This window comes from Zalophus californianus, chromosome 7 (genome assembly GCF_009762305.2).
Source record: "Zalophus californianus isolate mZalCal1 chromosome 7, mZalCal1.pri.v2, whole genome shotgun sequence".
Classification (NCBI taxonomy): Eukaryota; Metazoa; Chordata; class Mammalia; order Carnivora; family Otariidae; genus Zalophus; species Zalophus californianus.
Genome location: NC_045601.1, coordinates 26,426,471 through 26,446,724, shown reverse-complemented (window position 1 = coordinate 26,446,724; position 20,254 = coordinate 26,426,471). Strand labels below are relative to the sequence as shown.

Below are 20,254 nucleotides of genomic sequence, written 5' to 3'. Positions count from 1 at the left end.
AAACAATGTTCCCCAGGGTGGTGGGCCTGCCTGCGTCCCTCTGCCCACCTGCCTTCTCTCAGCTCTGCTTCCCTATGTCTGTTGCATAAAACTAAAAAGAGAAGTGCAAGACCTTTACAAAGGAAATTATAAGTTTGTGTTAAAGGATAGTTAAAAACAACAACAACCCTGAATAGGTAGATGTGCCATGTTTAAAGATGCCAATTCTCTCTAAATTAACCTCCTAGTATAAATTCCCAAATAGGATATTTTTATGGACCTTGGGAAATGGATTCTAAAGCTAATCCAGGAAAGAAAATGGAGAGCAACCCCTAAGAAAAGTATACATATAAAGAAAAAAAGAGTAAGAGTTACACTACCAGATAGTAAAACCACATTTACCCATTTAAGAAATACCTGCAAGTTGTATCTCAAGGGTAAAGGGGAGCAAAGACAGAGACAAATAAGAGCTCTGAAGTAAAGGGGGCAGGCGTCTGTAAAGGTTGGGTAGATCGGACGCTTAGGCAGCTAGATAGATCTTTCTTTTTCTTTCTTCAGTGCCTGTTTAGTGGGCGCACTGTTGATTACCCACCTGCCCACACCATTCCCTGTCTCTTCTCCATGTTCCTGACAGAAGCCCTTTTCCCCCAGGCAGAATGTGTCTCAGAGAGGGCTTGTCACTGCCCTACCAAGGGTGAGTCAGGCTTGGACAGAATCATCATGATTCCACCCCCTTGGTAGTGTCTGGATTACGAAAGGGCATGTAGATACTAATTCTGCCCAAGGGGACATAGAGAGTGGCCACTAGAGAGCTTCTGGGAGAGTTTTCTTCACTCTCAAAGGGACTTAAATAGGGGCTCGAGGAAGGGACGTGCCCTATTTCATCCTCGGATTTCTGTTCTATGAAGATCAATCCTCACAGGAGTCATTTGGAAATCACCTCAGGGGACAAGCCTAAGGACCAGAGCAAACTACCGAGGAGGCAAAGTGAAAGTACGCAAGATCCTTGGCCCTTGATGACATCACTGAGTCCTTGAATTCACTAACCCTGGAGCTGCCCTGATTCTCCTCATTGCTTAAGTGAAAGGAAGATAAATGGGTTTCAAATGGTCTCTCTATCTGGTCGTACCTTCTCTGATCATACCAACTCTCCAGAATTTAGCTGCGAATCAGCTACATTTAGAAAAACAAAATGCATTTAGCAGTCAGCTGATGTTCTTTACACACAGGAGAGAGCTATTAGACTCTCGTGCAGCGGTCTCAGTATTTAATTAGCTCAGGGCCTCAAAAAGGAGCTCTACCTATTCCCAAGACCACCGTACATACATTCAATGCTTTGTACTTGACTTGGCCTGAGCATCAAGATCTGCTGCCTTGTGAAGCCAAATTCACCAACGCTGAGAAGGGCTGGGCCCATTAGAATCACTTGGAATTTGTAAAAACACAGACTCTGAGCCCCACCCAGAGAGCTTTTGGCTCAGCGCATCAGGATGGGGCTGGAAAAGTGGTTTTTTCCTCCATTCCCAGAGTGATGTGGTACACGGCTAAGGGCAAGACACAAGGCCTGGGTGACCTGAAGGCCCCAGGGCTTCTTCCACCACTTGATTCTACTCTTTCTCGGAGGCAGGAGCACAGACTGCATGTGCCCTGATCCTTCTCTTCTCAGTGAAACAGAATTCCCTGCTCAGTTTCTGTAGATGCCTTTTTCATCTTTCTCTGGCACTGATGTGTGGTGGTTTTCAAATGTATCATTGTAAGTAACCCTAGGCTTAACACACATAATAAAGGAAATGTTTCCCTCTTATATAATTGAAAAATCCAGAGTAGGTTTGGCAGCAGTTGAAGCTCAATTCTGAGGTTCAGTAATAAAGCCCATGGCTTGATTCTTTCTGTTCTTCTATTCTGACTGCCTTTGGCAGTCATGGCTTCATCATTATGTCTCCTCAGTTGTGTACAGACATAAAAATAATTTCTTTGAGCTTCATTCTGGTTGGACTAGTCTCGGTCCATGCCCACTTCTGCCAATCGCTGTGGCCAGGAGATTGACCCAGATGAACTGAATCAGCCTTGATCATATGCTTTTTTGGAGCCAGGGATAGAGTCATCGTCTATAGAACCACATGGACCACCATGTAGAAAGTGAGGTTATTTTACCTAAAGAAGGGGAAGTAAATAATGGGTGTCATAAAAGTGCTGTCTGTTCACCCAGCATTCAGCAAATGTTTACTGAGGGCATACCATGTGCCAAGCACAATTCGGGGTGCCTGGGACTCAACACTAAACAGAGTGTAAAAGGTTCCTGCCCTCTGAAGTTCATACTTTGGTGGAACAAACCTTGTCCTAAAATAGGACAAGGGAATGTCGGTGCCTCTCCCTGGCTATTTGACAGCACAATGTAGCACCACTGTAAATATTTGGGAGTGTTTCCATGTCTCAGAAGTTAGAGCAGTGCCGTAGACTCACTAGTAGCCTCCACACATGCCCATGCCCTCATCCCTGCAAACTGCAGATGCTACCTTACGGGGCAAAGGCATTTTGCAGATGTGATTAAGGATTTTGAGATGGGGACATTATCCTGCGTCACTGGGGCTCAGCACAATCACAACGGTCCTTAAAAGGGATGCAAGAGGCCCGACGGTCAGGAGACAACGTGATGTCGGGAGCAGTGGGAGAGAGGGGGCCATGTGAAGATGCTGTGCTACTGGCTTTGAAGGTGGAAGAAGGGGCCATGAGCCGAGGAGGGCAGGCAGCTTCTAGAACCTGAAAGGGACAAGGAGGCAGATTCTGCCCTCCAAGCCTCCAGAGGGAGCCAGCCCTGCCCACACCTAGCCCAGTGTAACTGGCTTCAGACTTCTGACCTCCAGAACTCTGGGAAAATAAATGTGTACTGCTTTGGGCCACTACGGCGGTGGTAATTGTTAGAATGAACAGAAATTTAATATAAGCAGTGAAATTTTATTTTTATTATTTTTTTTTCATTCTTCATTCTAACTTACACACATTTATTTCGCCCCCGCCGAGTTAGAAGCCCCATACCAGGTGCTGGGGACAGGGCAGCAAACAAGCCAGCCACCATGCCTTCTTTCACACAGCTTGTAGCCCAGTGGATGAGAAAGACTGTAAATAGTGGAGTGAGCCCCAAAACGGATTGAGCCTGAGGGTCAGCAAGAATGGAAACACAAAACTCACGCTCAGATTACATTATAGTGCACATGGGGTGTGAAGGAAACAGGTTTCAGCAAGGGACAGGAGAAGAAAAGAAGGAGGCAGAGCTGGGGGAGTCGTGGTAGCCCCTCCAATAGGCAGGTACTTGGGCAACAGGAACAGTCAGCCTGGTGGGGAGGTGGAGGGATTCTGTCAGTACCCCGAAAATTTCACTATCATTACCTTATATGGTCACCTATATTGCTGCAAAAATAGCTTTGCACTAGCCACATAACTGATCTACCACGTTGGTTCCAGATACAATTTCTTGCTCCTTCCCCGGCACCATATTGCTTCACTGGCCATAAATTTTACCGTATGGATCATACATGGGAAGTCATACAGCACTTTTATAACAATGACAAGTCTGTGTACACATATTATCCTTTATTTCCCATAATCCGAGCAGTCCTGGCCAGCTCAATAGATATCAAATAAATAGCCACGATTGTGCCCGAACTCAACAATGAAGCGACAAAGTGAAAGTAAGGCGACCACACCCAGTCCAGGGGATCAGGGCCACCGCCTTCCCTGAGGATCTGACATTTAGGCTGGAGTCTGAAGGATGCCTAGGAGGTCAGACAAGCAGAGACTTGGAGAAAGAGTGAGCCACCCGGCTGGGATGAGACATGTGGAAGCCTAGGGCCTTCTCTATCTATTCAGTAATAATACCAGGCTTTTGTGGAAGCACTGGAAAATGTGAATAGGCAAAAAGAGGAAAATACCAATCACCCATAATCGCACCACTCAGATAGAAACTTCTACATTTTTATGCTTATGTGCATCCATGTAACGATGAATCAGAACATAGAAATTATTTTAAAATCTTTTTAAAGACACCCTTCAATCACCCTTCCTTGTTGCTTTCCCCCACCCAGCTTTGCTCTCTCCTTCACTGAAGACTTCAGCACATGGTTCTCCACTTGCTTTATACCCCAAACCTAGTCATTATTCTGTGCGACACTAGCATCTGTGTGGAAACCCACCCACTTCAGGCCCCGGCCACGCCAGGCAGTGTGTGTAAAGCCGCCAGGCAAGACCACGGGGGCTGCCCAGGTGACAAGAAAGCAGGGACCTCTGCCGACTCGACTGGCCCCTCTCCAGGCCACCTCTGCAAGCTCTCCTCCGGGTCATTTTCATCACAATTTGGGGAGCTTCTTTCTAGTTCTTATCAGAAATTTAAGAGCCGAGAATTAGATTCAAGTTCCGTATTACTAAGCCTTGTTATTTTTGCAAAGTACACATTATACATTCAGTAGCACACTGCAAAGTAGTGCATGAATTATTTAAATGAGGCTGTCCTTGTCACAATAAAGGAGCAAAGCACATTTTGTTCATTGTCTCCTTACATGTTTTTATTTCTCTTCACGGATTTCTTACTTTGTAACATTAACTAAAATGCAATGAGCCACAATGTCATTATGGCAAACTACCCTAGTTCTGTTGCTTGGGTACGGATTTTTTTTTTTTTTTTTTATGTGACTGAAGCATTTTCCTTCTTTCTTGCGTAAGATTCATTATACTTGAGTGTGTCCCTGTAGCAGTGCAGACGAGGAACAAATATAAAACATGTATAACTGAGGTCCGGTTAAGAAGTATTCTTGGAGTGGCTGGCTGGCTCAGGTGGTAGAGTCTATGACTGTTGATCTCGGGGTTGTTGAGTTTGGGCCCCATGTTGGGTGTACAGATTGCTTAAAAATAAGATCCTTTAAAAATTAAATAAATAAAAAGCAACTCAGATTTAGTTCTTCTCCTTTGCTTGGCTGGGATGGAACAGTAGATGCTGTGGGATGGGAATGAAAACTCAAGATACTGACACCCATCCTTGAAAAAGAGGCAGAAGACCTTTTTGTTTTGCACCTTATTTTATGGATCTGTTTTATAATTCTAAATGGGAGCATATTGTCCCCCAAGGGCCAGTGAAAGGATTGAGAAGCCTGCCTGGGACCCTGGGGGGTTAGGTCAGGGATCCCCTGGGATTAACTGTTCTTGGTGTCATAGCCTCATTCAGTTTGAATGTTAATCTATTAACAATGAGAGGATCCCCTTGTGACACTTTTGTCTGTGGCTACTATATGCCGCCAGTACATACACAACTCCATTCTTTGCCCTCTTCTTACACACACACACACACACACACACACACACACACACACACACACACACACAGTTTCCACCGACTGCATGCCAACAGGTTCATTTCATTTTATTTTTTTTTTCAACAGATTCATTTTATTTATTTGTTTTTATTTAAATTTTGTTAACATACAGCCCAATATTTGTTTCTGGAGTAGAATTCAGTGATTCATCTCTTACATACAACAGCCGGTGCTCATCACAAGTGCCCTCCTTAATACCCATCCCCCATCTAACCCATCCCTCACGCCTCCTTCCATCAACCCTTGGTTTGTTCTCTATCCTTAAGAGTCACTTATCCTTAAGAGTCACTCCCTCTCTCCTTTTTTTCTTCTCCCCCTTCCCATATGTTCATCTGTTTTCTTTCTTTCTTTTTTTTTTATTTTAGAGAAAGTGGGGGGAGAGGCACAGGGAGAGGAAAAGGGAGAGGGAAACCCAAGCAGACTGTGCTGAGTGTGAAGCCCAATGTAGGGCTCGATCCCACAACCCTGAGACCTCGACCCAAGCAGAAACCAAGAGTCAGACACTTAACTGACTGCACCACCCAGGTGCCCCTGTTTTCTTTCTTAAATTCCACATATGAGTGAGATCCAATAGGTTCATTTTTAACCACTCTGTTTTATCTCAGGTTGTGATAAAGCTGCATGGAACAGGGATCAAGAAAGAGCAGTGACCTAAAATAAAGTCAGTGGAGTAGAAACAAACAAAATAATAGGCAATCATTGAACCTTGCAAACGAAGCAGGTAGCCTTTTCTTTAAAAACAAAAAACAAAACAAAACCCTTTTTATTTTGCAATAAATTTTAACTTGTATAAACATTCCAAAAATAGTGCAAATAATTCCTTTATACTTTTCACTTGGATTCCTCAACTGTTGACACTTTACCATTTTTGCCTTGTTATTCTGAATCATAGGAGAAGATGTTGCAAACATGATGCCCCATTAACCCTAAGCATCTCAGTATGTGTTTCCGAAAAAAAAAAACAAGGACATTCTGCTGAAAAATCAAAGTACAACCCCAATATCAATAAATCAGCATTGATGCAGTACTATGATCTAATCCATGGACTCCATTTGAGTATTCCTGATCATTCCAACAACGTCCTTTATAATCATCCTTTCTTTCCCAGTCCAGAATCCAATCCGGGGTCGCCTATTGTATTTAGTTTCATGTCTCTATATCCACCTCGATGTTCCTAAGTTTTTCCTTGTCTTTTGTTACTTAACACTTTTGAAGAGTACAGACCTACTTTGTTGAATGACCTTCAGTTTGTGGTTGGCTGATACGTCCTTAAGATTGCGTTCAGGTTATGCGTTCTCGTCAGGAATAACACAGAAGGCACACTGTGTTTTCAGCAGATCACACTGAGGGCATACTATGTCGATTAGTTCCATGGCTCAGGTTGTTGACTTATCATTTGGCTAAGATGATTCATTATTATTTTGTTAATAATTAATAAGTAACTAAAAAGACTTTGATTAATTTTAAATTAATTTAAAAGTATTGGAATCTATGAAAATACCCTGTTCCTTATCATATTTTCATCCACTAGTTTTAGTCTCCATTCATGGCTCTCTTCTGACATAATTATTACTGTGATAGCTGCCAAGTGCTCATTTTCTAACTTCTTAATTGCTGCTACATGTATTATTAATTGGTGTTCTGTTGCAAGATATAATTTTTCCTTCTCCCAAGATTTATAGATGAGGCCCCAGTTAGGCCAGCAGTTTGGGTAAATTAGTGGTGAAGACTGTCTCTGGGTCTCATGGGTGTTCAGCTCATGGGTGTTTATGAAGGTAACCAAACTCTTTTTTGTCCCTAATTGGAGGTGTCATTTTCATTTCACATTGGAACTTTCTGGGGATTGCCCCACCTGTGGGAATTTAGGTTATGCATTTAGAGGTCAGAGAAAGTCAGAGAAGACACATTGCAGAATGAGAGCTATTCAGAGACATGGCTTTTCTTTCCGTGAGTTTATCAGCGTTCATTAGGACCTAGTAATAGGGCAACAGTAGTCACTTAGCAGTGACAAATAGTTCTGTAGTCCCAATGGCTTGAGATAAAGGAGTTTTGGTAAATACTTATTGCCAAAGTTTCCAACCAGCTGTGAGACTGGCCACAAACCTCTGTAATTTTACTGAGTTTGGAGGAAAGTAGCGGTTCCAGGGAAGAGTTTGACTTAACCAACACATGGATTACTTCCAGACTTTTTTGTTCTGGTGATTCTTATTCAAATATGATGACTTATTTGGTGGTTTGGGACTATAACAGATGTTTATTGCCAATATCTAAAGAGGGCAATCAGGTATTAAGTCTCTCTTTTTTTGTAGTTGGTGACTACAGGGCCAGCAGTGTGTCTTTCATGGGCCATAAAATGTCCCTTTGCTCTAAGACCTATATGACCCCCAAGATGATCATTTTGGTGGAGGCTTGGATTTTCTATTCATTCAAGATCGATTTGTGCTTAGGTGGCATATGCAGGGTAATGTAAGAAGTTTTCTTAATGGGGGCACCTGGGTGGCTCAGCCGGTTAAACATCTGCCTTCGGCTCAGGTCATGATCCCAGGGTCCTGGGATCGAGCCCGGCGTCTGGCTCCTTGCTCAGTGGGGAACCTGCTTCTTCCTCTACCCCTCCTGCCTGCTCACACACACACACTCTCTCTCTCTCTCGTTCTCTCTCTCTCAAATAAATAAAATCTTTAAAAAAAAGTTTTCTTAATGGATGCCATATTTTTAAAAAGTTTTTAAAATAGATATCACAGCAGGTCCTCAGTGGCTCAGTCAGTTGAGCAGCTGAGCAACCGAATCTTGGTTTTGGCTCAGGTCGTGGTCTCTGATTGGTGAAATGGTGCCACAAGTCAGCCTCCATGCTCAGTGGGGAGTATGCTTCCCCTCTCCCTCTGCTCCTCCCCCTATGTGCACATGCTCTCTCTTGCCCTCTCTTTCAAAATAAATAAATAAATCTTTAAAAAATTTTAAAATAGATATCACATTAAGAAATTATTGTTGAATTTGTTTAGGCATGATGATGGTTATAGTATATGTTTTTTAAAAATGCTCTTATTGTTGAGACACACTGAATTATCAAAGAAGAAATCACAAAGGAAATTAGAATATTTCAAACTGAATAATAATGAAAATACAACACATCTAAGCGGGTGGGATGAATGCAGTGATATGATGTGTTAGATTTGCTTTAAAATAAAATGGGAGTGCAGGAGGAAGGAGGATGGGGGTGGAGGGAGGAGGCCGAGAAGGAGGAGAAGACGATGTAGCAAAAACCAGACTGGCTACAAGGTGAGAATTATTAAAATTGACTAATGCATGTCATAATAGTACTACAGATATTAAGGTGAAATAAAGATATTTTCAGATTAAAGGAAACTGATAAAATTTGTTGTCAGAAGATGTGCAGTAAAGAAATGCTAAAAGAAATTCTTCAGGCTAAGGAAATTGATACCAGATGGAAACTTGGATTTACAAGGAAACGGTAATGTGTGGAAAAACATAAAATTTTAAAGTTATTTTAAAGATATATGACTGTTTAAAGCAAAACCATTGTACTATGAGGCTTATAAGTAGGTGCAGTATTGTGACAAAAGCATAAAGGATGGCAAGAAATATACCATTGCACTGTTCTCTAATTTTATATGAATATTCACTCTAAATAGACTATGAACTGCTAAGGTGCATGTTGCACTTCCTAGCAACAACTTAATTGCATAATGCAAGAGGTATGCTTAAAAGCCAATAAAGGAGGGGTGCCTGGGTGGCTCAGTCATTAAGCGTCTGCCTTTGGCTCAGGTCATGATCTCGGGGTCCTGGGATTGAGCCCTGCATCGGGCTCCCTGCTCGGCGGGGAGCCTGCTTCTCCCTCTCCCTCTGCCTGCCTCTCTGCCTACTTGTTCTCTCTCTCTAGCTCTCTGCCAAATAAATAAATAAAAAATCTTAAAAAACAAAACAAAACAAAAAACCAAAAAGCCAATAAAGGAATTGAAATGGAATACAAAAAATTCATTATCTCAAACCAAGTGGGAGAGGAAGAATAAATTTTCATAAAACAAATGGGAAAAACAAAAAACTGGTAACAAAACCAAGACCTGGATTCAACCATTATCAATAATTATATTAAATATAAGTGGACTAAACCCTCAAATAAAAGGCAGTGATGGTCAAATGAGCTTTAAAACAAAAACAAAAAACAAGATCTAACTGTATACTGACCACAAAGGATACATTGTAAATATAAAGATATCAATTGGTTAAAAGTCTAAGGATAGGAGAAAATATACCATACAAATACTAAGCATATAAAAGTAGGATGACAATATTAATATCAGACAAAATGGACTTCAAGACAAGGAATATTACCAGAAAGATAGGGAGGGACATCTTCTAAAGAGAAAAGGATCAATTCATCAAGAAGTCATAACAATTATACATATATATGTACCAAATAATAGAGTTTTAAATTACATGAAACAAAACTGACTGAATTATAATAGAACAATCAAACAAAAAATCAGTAAGAATATAGAGCTGAGCAATCTTTTCAACCGCCTTGACTTAATATTTACAGAAAACTAAACCCAACAACTTCCAAATATATGTTTTTTTATGAGCAAAATAATTTTTACCAAGATACATAATTTCCTAGTCCAAAAAATAAGACTCAGTACATTTCAAAACTGTTAAAATCTAATTAAGAATAGTTTTTAACAACAATGCAATAAAATCTGAGGTTAAAAAATATAAAATATCTAGAAAATCCCAAAATATTTGGAAATTAACTCACTTATAAATAACCTGTGGCCAAAGAAGAAATCACAAGGGAAATTCAAATATTTCGAATTGAATGACAATGAAAATACAACACATCTAAATGAGTGGGATGCAGCTAAAGCACAGCTTAGAGGAAAATATATCATTTAATTTCTTATATTAGAAAAGGGAAAAAGGGTTTAAAAGGAATTATCTAAATTTCCAAATAACTAGAAAAATATAGCAAATCACTTCCAAACTAAGTAGAAGGAAAGAAATGATGAAGAGTGCAAATTAATAAACTAGAAAATGAGTAGAGACCAAGCAAAAAAGAGAAAACACAAATTGCCAATATCAGGAATGAAAAAGGGAATATTGCTATCGATCCCATAAACATGAAAAAGATAAAAGAAAATCATCACAATTTTATACTAATAAGTTCAACAATTTAAATGGTTGCTTTGTAGATTTCTGAGTTGTTCTTAATCATTGTTTTGTAAATTCCGCATACATGAATTGAGACAGTTTCAGTGCTTCCATTCCAATATGTATATTTTTTACTTTTTTTTCCTGCTTTGTTGAAATGGCTAAGACCTCCAGTATCTGTTAAACTGAAGTGGTAAGAGTGAACATTCTTGCTTTGATGCTGATGTCGGGGGAAGGAATTAATATTTTGACACTGTGATGTGGCTACTATAAGTTTTTATTCTAATTGCACCGGGAAGTCATAGGGTTTTACTTGCATGAGTGACGTTATCTAATCTACATTTTTTTAAAAAAACCACTTGGGCTGCTGTGTAGAGAATGGGCTCTGGGAAGAGGAGCAGAAGCAGGGAGACCATCGGGAGGGGCTGTTGCAGTTGTGCAGGAGCGAGATGGACAGGCTTTGCCCAGAGTGACAGCAGTGGATGTGGAGAGGTGGTTGGATTTGGGGATAAGTATTTGTAGAGCTGACAGGACTTGCTGATTTACTGAATTTGGGGTTAAAAAGAGAAAACCCACACCTAGAGCTTAAATAACTTTATTTCAGATTTTTTTCCTGTGGATTTTAGATATTTTTATTATTCATTTCCTCTTTAGAATGGATCAGTGAAAGTAGATACAGTATTTTAAAAAATCTAGCCTTATGTTATTTAGGATTTCATTTTTTTAATATAGTTAGAAAATTCTAGAAAGAACAAGGGCCAATATTTATACTGGATTTTTTGTTGGTTTTAGACACTAGTGTTCTGAACTACATTTCTGTGTCTTTCTTTTTAGGTTTGTCCAAGACTGGTTTTCAGAAAAGACGCAAGTGGCCAAAGTGGATTTCTCTACAGTGTTACCACGCTTCATTTCTCTCTATATCTTTTCCTTTCTGAATCCAAAAGATTTGTGTGCATCTGCACAAGTCAGCTGGCCCTGGAAGTTTCTGACTGAACAGGTTTACTACTTGTCACTTCTCAGTAATAGGGCCCAGATACCACTGTATTCTGTCATGTGGCAATCGGGGTAGCTTCCTTCCCAAACTTTGGCTTTTAGCTGGGGTAATTTTTCTATTTACATTTGTGTACATATGGATATATTTAAGCTTAAGTTCACCATTTTACTATGTATTTTTTGTTTGTTCCAGGTGTTTTATTTCTCTTTTTGTCTTTTGGAGTACTTAAGTGTTTTTTAGATTGTTAATTATAAATTATTTAGCAGTTCTCTCATGGCTATATTAGAGATTACAGCACTCATCCAGGGCTTTTTTTTTTTTTTTTTAACCACTTCTGAGATATTGCAAGGAGCTTAGGACCCTTTAACTCTAACTACTCCCCTTCACTCCCCTCCCCACACAGTTTCAATGCTGTTAAATATTTTAATTTTATACACACACACAAAATACACAAACACATTTAAATTTATATATATGTATGTGTATATATATATATATACACACCTCACAAGACTATTATTTGATATAGTTAATATTTACTTATAAGTAACCACATATTTACTTTTTCTGTTGCTCTTCGTATCTTCCTGTATATCTGAGTTTCCATTTGGGCTCATTTTCCTTTTGAATTCTCTTTAATATTTCTTCTAGTGCAACTTGCTGCTGACAAATTCTCTTATTTTTGTCTGAAAATATCTTGATTTTACCTTTATACTTGAAGGATATTTTCACAGGGAATTTGAATGCTAGGTTGGCAATTAATTTTATAGAACATTGAAATTTTTCTATTGTTCTCTGGCTTCCATAACCTTTTTTTTTTTTGAGAAGTAAGAAGTTTTATTGTTGTTCCTTTAATGGTAATATTTTTATTTTCTCTAGCTGCTTTTAGTATTCTTTTTTTTCTGTCTTGTCGTCTGTTTTCCACAATTTTATTATGATGTACCCAGAAGTGTGTGTGTGTGTGTGTGTGTGTGTGTGTGTGTGTGTGTGTTTCTCCTGTTTTGTGTTTTTTGGTGATTCTTGAATCTGAGACTTAATGTCTATCAGTTTTGAAAAGTTCTCACAGACTATCTCCTTATATATTGCTTCTGCCCCATTTTCGCTCTTTTTCTCGTAGCATTGCAATACTTACATGTTACACTGATTCATCATCTCCCACAAGTTTCACGTTCTCTTATGTGTCTTTTCCATCCTTTTGGCCTTCAGTGTTTCCGCCTGGATTTTGCTTCTAGCTTTTTGTTTACTAATTATCTCTTTAGCTGGATTCTAATTTGCTTTTAAACTGGTCCATTCAGTTTTAAATGTCAGTTATTATATTTTTCAGTTCTAGAATGTTGATTTGATTATTTTGCCAAAATTTCTCACCTACATATTTAACTTCTTAGACATTAATTATAGGGTTATTTTTTAGTTTCATGCCTAACAATTGTAATGTATGGCTCTCCTGAGGGTCTCTCTCTACTTAATAATAAAAGACAAAAAGAGAAACAATTGTTATCCTTTTATGTGCCTGGTATTTTTGATTGAGTACCAGATATTGGATATAAAATTTTGATGCAATACTTTGAGCCTCTGGATGATGTTACCTTCTTCCCGAGAGAATTTGCTTTTGCTTCTGGCATTTGGTTAGGCTAGGAATAGATCACTTAAATCCATTCAGAGAAGGAGAGATATTAAAACTAGTTTCGTCTTTGTGAGAGTTTGTCTAATTCCTGACCCTCACTGATAGTGATCTCAGCGGATGGCCTGGTGTGATTACTAGGGCTTTTCCCCTTAGTGGGCGCTGAATTTAAATTTGTTTCCTCTCTTCCTTTTGAGAATGCCTAAAATTCTTTTTAGCTTCCATGTCATTCAGCCGGAACTTTCTGCTCTGCTTCTCAGCCTGAGCTTTACTTTGGAACTGTCAAATGCCTTGAAGTGAAAAGTAATGCCAGATATTGGCCTTACCTCTTGTGTTTCCCTTCTCTCTGGGTTCATGGTCGCATGAGCCCTTAGTGCATTGGTAGCTCTATATGCCTTCAAATAATTGTTTTATGATATTTTGTCTAGATGCTTAATTCAATTAAACCACATGAAATCTGCTGTTTCCATATATCAAAGCTGGTTGCATGTTGGCAATATCATATGGTTCAACCAAAGGCGTTCCCAATGGGAGGTTTGGCATGAAACACACTGATACACTGTTGCTAGTAGCAGAATTCTCAGAATCTAGGGTTAACCAAATGCTATGTGAGCACATGTACAAAGATGACTGATACATATATTCATATATAACATATATTGTCATCAAAGACTATTTTTGTATAGAGTGAGGTATGCTTCTTATTTGTTAGTGTCAAATTTAGATAACAAGTCAGCTGCACCAGAAATCCCAATGTAAAGAAAAATTATCTGCATACCCGGAAACATTATTACTAGGAAATGGTCCTTAAAACTTTCTTGCAGTTTATATTTCTCATTTCTTTTTCTGTAGGACTGCTTATGGATGCCTAAATGCATTAGGTTTGGGTGGTTTCTGCCCTATACACCAGCAGATAATGAGTATGGTGCTTGGAAGCATCATTACATTGCTTGTGTGTCCAGCTTAGATTGGCTAATACCTAGGGAAGCCACTGCTATTTATGGGACCCTGAACGAACCCAAAACAGAAGATGAGGAGCTGCAGGAGAGACAAAGAGAAAAGTGCTTAAGAAAAATAATTTGGGAAAAAATTGCACTACGTAAGAGTGAGTATCATTTTGAAACGGTATCTTACCCAACTACTGTAGAAACAGATGGATTTACATCCAGAGTCCCACAGAGGAGGATAGCTAGGTCTTTCTGGAATAGTGCGTGGGTGGCTTTCTCTAAAGTACACCCCAGGCCAGCTCTTCCCCCACCCCCCACTATATGTTTCAAGTTAACGAATAGGAAAAAAAGACAGAAAGTCAAATATCAGTGCCTCCATTATTGCTCTGGTAAATCTCAGGTTTATGAGAGGAAAAACAAAACAAACAAAGAGAGGTAACTATGAACACAGGCAAAAGCAAATAAATAGGTTCAGGACAGAAGAACTGGGATTAGCAACAGAGGGGAGAAGTGAAACTGGGATTGGAAGCAGGAAGAATGGCATTAAAAGAAGAAAAATGGGAAGGGAAGAGGGATAACAGCCTCTCTCAGCGAAGCCTTCTGATTTGCACAGTGCACAACAGAACAACAAAAGTGATTTGAGCCTGCCATCTTTTTTTCACTGACTCACCCTCTGTGAGATCATAACAAATGGGAGATTACTTGAAGCCAAGAAGAAGGGCAGAAATGGATGTGAAGCCTGTAAATTGACTAACTGGTTTCCACAAGAAAAGAGGTGCTTGTTCTCTGAGCTTTGTTTCCTGACCTGACCTGACTGGTAACTTGGAGCCCCAGTGCTGGGAGGATAAGAAGTCCAAACAGAGTCTGTGAAAAGGGCTATAATTATTGCCATTTGGAATAGTGCCCTTGTACAGCTTTATTTTTGATGGCTTTATCTACGTGGACTCGGCGGAGAGAAGCGTGAGGTAAACAACGGAGCCTGCTGCTATTTGTTTTTCAGAGGAGTTATTCAAAGTTCGACCCCCTTGGGTGAGTGGAACATGCTGCTCTAGATTGTTAAAATCCAAACGCCAGCCACGTCTCTCCCAGGCTCTGAGGGATCGAGTGGGATTACATGAAGCTTTGGAGAAACAGCTTGTTTTGGCATCCTTAGAAGCTTTGCCCAAGCGGTAAGCAAACCTCCATCTCCTGAAGGCTCGAGACCATCCCATGATACTAAGAATTCATTCTAGAATAATTTAGCTAACACGCAGGGAGCTTGTATAATTATCTGGCTCATATCCTACAAGATAGCAATAGAAATAACTCTAATCTTCCAGAGCAGTGGTCTTTGACATGTTTTCTGAAGAGGGAAATCTGTAACATTCAAATTTTACATTTCAAATATTCTCGGCCCTGCAAAGAGGCTGGGATGTAGTACATTTTCTATGCAAAATTATTGAGCAAAAGTAACATTTTTTTTTTCAGAAATGTTTTTCATGGAGCAAGCATATCCAAATGGGAATATGGGGGTAAGAGTAAGAGAATGGAGATATTATTTAGAAAGCTCTGAGGACCAGATGATCTAGGAAATTTTAAATCTCTCAGCTGTTCCTTTTTAAAATGTCATTTTGAACCCCTAAGTATGTCACGACATTCATTTTAAGTGCCCAACAAAAGCTAAATAAGTTCCAGGAGACCTTCCTAGTACCCCATGGATGGAGGAGGAGAGACCCAGAGGCCAGCCCCGGCCCCACCCCAACCAGGAGCCCCATCTGCCGCTGTCCCCAAAAACTGCAGGAGAGACAGGTCCGAAGGCCACGTGCCTCGTTCAGTATCACTGATGTCCAGACAACATGTTGGTGCTCAGTTATCAAAATCCAACTAATAGGAAATTTAAATTTCACTTATTTCCTTCTTTTCCCTTTAGAAGCAATATTTCTGGAAGCCATTCCTACCCTTTATTATTGAAGAAAACTTGGCATGGAGTCCATAAAAATGGTAACAGTTCCTCATATGCTTCCCAGCCCCACTTCTTATTAATATCATCTCGGATTCCTGCATGCGAGGTACAGAGTATGTTAGGAGGCCTGCCCTTTTCTGAATCCGTTTTTTTTTTTTTCCCCATCTACATGAGAAGATGTATAGCAATCTTTTGGCCACCATGTGTATGAAATGATTTCTTTTCTAAAAGGAAAATGGTCTAAGTGGAAATTTACATACCCAGAGCACTTTTAAAAATCAGAAGCAATAAAGATAACCATAAATCAAAATTACTTTTTTAAAAAGCATTAAAGGCCACAACTCCAGTGAATTCTTATTGAACTGAACTTGTTGCACTTATCACCAAAAACAGCAAGGTGATTAGGATTATTTTAAAACCTCTTTGCCCAAGGACTTAAATACTATCACATAACCATCATTTCTCAAAAGAAAAATGTCAGAAACCCTATTTTGTGGGCTATTAAAGGAGGGTGCCATTAAATTATGTTCTTTCTATAATGAAGTTATATATTTTAATTTTAATATAATAAGAAAAATAAAGGAAGCACAAAGAAGACACGGGAAGCCTCTATTTTTAGAGATATGTGCGTATTTATGTATATATGACACACAAAGAGCGACATACATAAAGGATGACATTCAGTAGGTTACATTCATTGGCCTACTTAGAAAGTTTTTTTAAAAAAATTCCTATTTGCAACAAAATGGTTGCTTTCAAGATATGAATTCAGTATTCTTCCTGGGCACCTGGAAATTGACTCTGATCATTTACAACCGGCCAGCTCCGTGGATCCACATGAAAGCAAGATCAGAGCTTTGATCTCCATGTGGGCCCCAAATAGAGTCCCTAATGTTTAATAATGGGCATCAGGCTGGGCACAAAGGATAACCAGTGACAGAGTATGGGTGAAAAATCTAGTTCAAAGTTAAGTTCATTCTCCTATTTGTCTTCTTTACGTAAGTCTATGCCATGATTAGTTATTTTATTATGAATGTGATGGGTGTTTAGGCAAAAAGTAGGACATAACCATGTGGTAGTCCTCTGCTCAGTTTGAACTGTGACCTTCAGAGAGTGGCATGAGGTTTGGGAGAAAAAAAAATCATCAACTTTAATGACTTTCCAACTTGTCTGCTGCTGATGAATTAACTTTATCGCAATGAAAAGTTCATTTGGTTGCTGAATTCAAAGCACAATGGTTTTCATATTTATTTAAGTGGCAAGTATTTAATCAATTAATATTGATAATTCAGAAATTCATGATTAAGAGGAAAACTTTAAATCTATTTTAAAAGGCCATTGCAAAATCATATGATCTCAATTTGATTATTTTTTAAGAGTTGCATATATGTCTCTTCATGGATATGTACAAAGAAAAAGGCTGGAAGAAAATAATTTAACTTGTTAATAGTATTTATCTCTGAGTGCTGGAGTTCGAAGTGTACTTAATTTTCTCCTCTTATAATTAGAAAAGAAATAAAATCATTGAAAAAGAAACCAATGAATAATAAAGCTTATCTTCCCCTTTCTATAATTTCTGGAAAAAAGTGTTTAAAAATCACAGCAGATTACATACCCACTGTATTTATTTTATTAATAAATATTCTAAAATAATGGGCTTTGGTTTCATTTTCTAGATGGTGGTGGACAGCATTAAGGCAGGTATCATTTCTGTGGTGTACGAACATAGCGGCTTAACCTTGGAGAGCCTGCTTTATCTCATAGAAAAAGCTCTGGACGGGCAGAAGGTACAGAGTATGGGGATATTTAGTGATGGAGACAGCAGAGAAATCAATTTACTCCAAGGTAAGCCTGGAGATTGGAAACAACAACCAACTTTGCACCAATGCGGTGTTTGTCCACGTGTATGACTTTCAGAGCACTATTTAAGTTTCAGTTTGCTAACAGAGTTGATATCCCAGCTCAACGCAGTCATACAGGAGGAGTTCCCTCTTATTCAAGGGAGGGTCAGCCTTTTTGTTCTAGTCAGGCCTTCAACTGATTGGGCGAGGCCCACCCACACTGGGAAGAGTAATCTGCTTTACTCAGTCTGCCTATTCAAACGTTAATCTTATTCCCAAACACTCTCACAGACACACCCAAAATTATGTTTGTCCAAATATCTGAGCACCCGTGGCCCAGTCAAGTTGATATGTAAAATTAACCAGCACACCATTAAACAAGAACTTCTGTTTTCCCTCTTATTCCAGCCCCTTCTACTTTCTGTTTCTATCAGTTTGACTACTTTACATATCATATAAGTAAAATCGTACAGTATTTAACTTTGTGGTTATTTCACTTAACATAATGTCATCAAGTTTCATCCATGTTGTAGCTTATGACAGGCTTTCCTTCACTTTTTGAGGCTGAATAATATTCCTTGTATGTATAGACCACATTTTGTTTATCCTTTCACTTGCTGATGGCCATTTAGGTTGCTTCCACCTCTTGGCTATTGTGAATAGCACTGTTATGAACATGAGTGTGCAGATAGCTCTTTGAGATTCTACTTTAAATTCCTTTGGATATATAGCCATCTGTGGGATTGCAGAATTACACGGTAATTTTATTTTTAATTTTTTGAGGAAACTCTATACTATTTTCCATGTGGCTGCAGCATTTTACACTCCCACCAACAGTGCACAAGGGCTCCAATTTCTTCACATCCTCACGAACATTTGTTATATTCCATGTTTTTGTTTGTTTTTAGTTGATAGTAACTATCTTAATAGGTTTAAGATGATATTCATTATGGCTTTGATTTGCATTTGTCTACTGACTAGTGATGTTGAGCATTTTTTCATATGCTTATTGGCTATTTGTATATCTTCTTTATATATATCTATTGAAGTCCTTTGCCCATTTTCTGATGGATTTATTCGATATTCTTTATTGAGTTGTAGACATTCTTTATATAGTGTAGATATTAATCTTATAGATGTGATTTGCAAATATTTCCTCCCATTCTGTATGCTGCCTTTTACTCTGTTTATTATGTTCTTTCATGCACAAAAGTTTTTAAGTTTGATGAAAGTGTAGCAATTGTGATAGCAGCAAAACCCAAGATCTGTAAATTGGTGTGCACGAACAGCATTTATCATACTTCCAAATGGCTTATACCACAAAGAAAAGGATTGGCTGATATCATTAACTTATTATGGGTCATCTTTTAAAAAGGTCAATGGTTATCCTTCTCAGAGGGAAGGAGATGATCAATATTTTAGAATTAAAGTTTCAGTTTCTATTCTTCTTTTTTACTATAACTTACATCTTTCCTTGTTATACCTAAAGTAGAATGGTTTTAAGTTTTACTAGCATGAAATCTTCCATCTCTGTGAGATGAGGGAAGAAAGGGAATAAGATAGTCAAGGATCCATCTGGCAGGGAACTCTGAAAATGGCACAGTGGGTACCTGAATCCCCCATCAAACTACTATCTCTGTGGCTATGTTACCCGGGGACCTGTCCCAGCTGCTAACGCAGGAAACGAGCAGAAAGCCTGGTGCTCTGCCGGGGCCAACTGCTCCATCTGGGGGAATCCCAAAAGGGCTGTACAAATGGAAAGCTTAGCTCCTGCCTGGGTTTGTCAACGCTATTGCCCAACAAACTCAGATAAACTCATGGCAAGAGAAGCCAATCACTCATGAGATAAGGGTTTGGAAAAAAGAAAGGAAAAAAATGTATTTTGGGTGCCAGTAGCCAGGGGAGCTAGCAGGCTCATGCCTTCACAACTGACCTCTCCACCTGCAAGATGGACACTGGGGTTTTATAGAGACAAGTTCAGGGGGGAATGTGCCAGGGAGCAGGGAGGGAGCACATGATCATAAGTGGGGGTCAGTATGTGTTCAGCCCACGATCACAGACAGGGAAGGGGACATGTGGGTGTGGGGTGTGGTCTTCTAGGCATTCCATTGCTATCAGGGCTTTTCTGGCCTGATTGGAATGTTCCAGTCATTGCAAAACATCTCATCAATGTCTCAAGAAAGTGCAATAAGAAATACACCTAATGGGTTTTAGTTGAAGCATGAGTTAAGCAGTCTTGTCTATTTCTGGTTTTAACTGTTGGGGTCTATAGTTGAGCAAGAAGGCTTGCGAACAGCTAGAACTCAGCATGCTTGGAATAGTTTTAGTAAATTTTATCAACTAAAATAAACTACTTTTGATTTATCTTTACCTTTTTTTTGGTCTTTTCTTGTTGAGTTTG

The 20,254-nt window shown here is 39.2% G+C and overlaps 1 protein-coding gene across 5 annotated transcripts in view; it reads left to right on the top strand.

The window, feature by feature from the left end:
- The window catches only part of ECT2L (epithelial cell transforming 2 like), a 64,045-nt gene that overhangs the window by 7,531 nt on the left and 36,260 nt on the right, over window positions 1–20,254 (top strand). For all 5 annotated transcript variants that reach the window (XM_035728699.1, XM_035728698.1, XM_035728700.1 and 2 more), the window contains exons 3-7: window positions 11,343–11,505; window positions 13,976–14,228; window positions 15,071–15,239; window positions 15,980–16,118; window positions 17,689–17,857. In XM_035728699.1, the coding sequence (XP_035584592.1) occupies window positions 11,343–11,505; window positions 13,976–14,228; window positions 15,071–15,239; window positions 15,980–16,118; window positions 17,689–17,857 (893 nt within the window). The remainder of the gene's footprint in view (window positions 1–11,342; window positions 11,506–13,975; window positions 14,229–15,070; window positions 15,240–15,979; window positions 16,119–17,688; window positions 17,858–20,254) is intronic.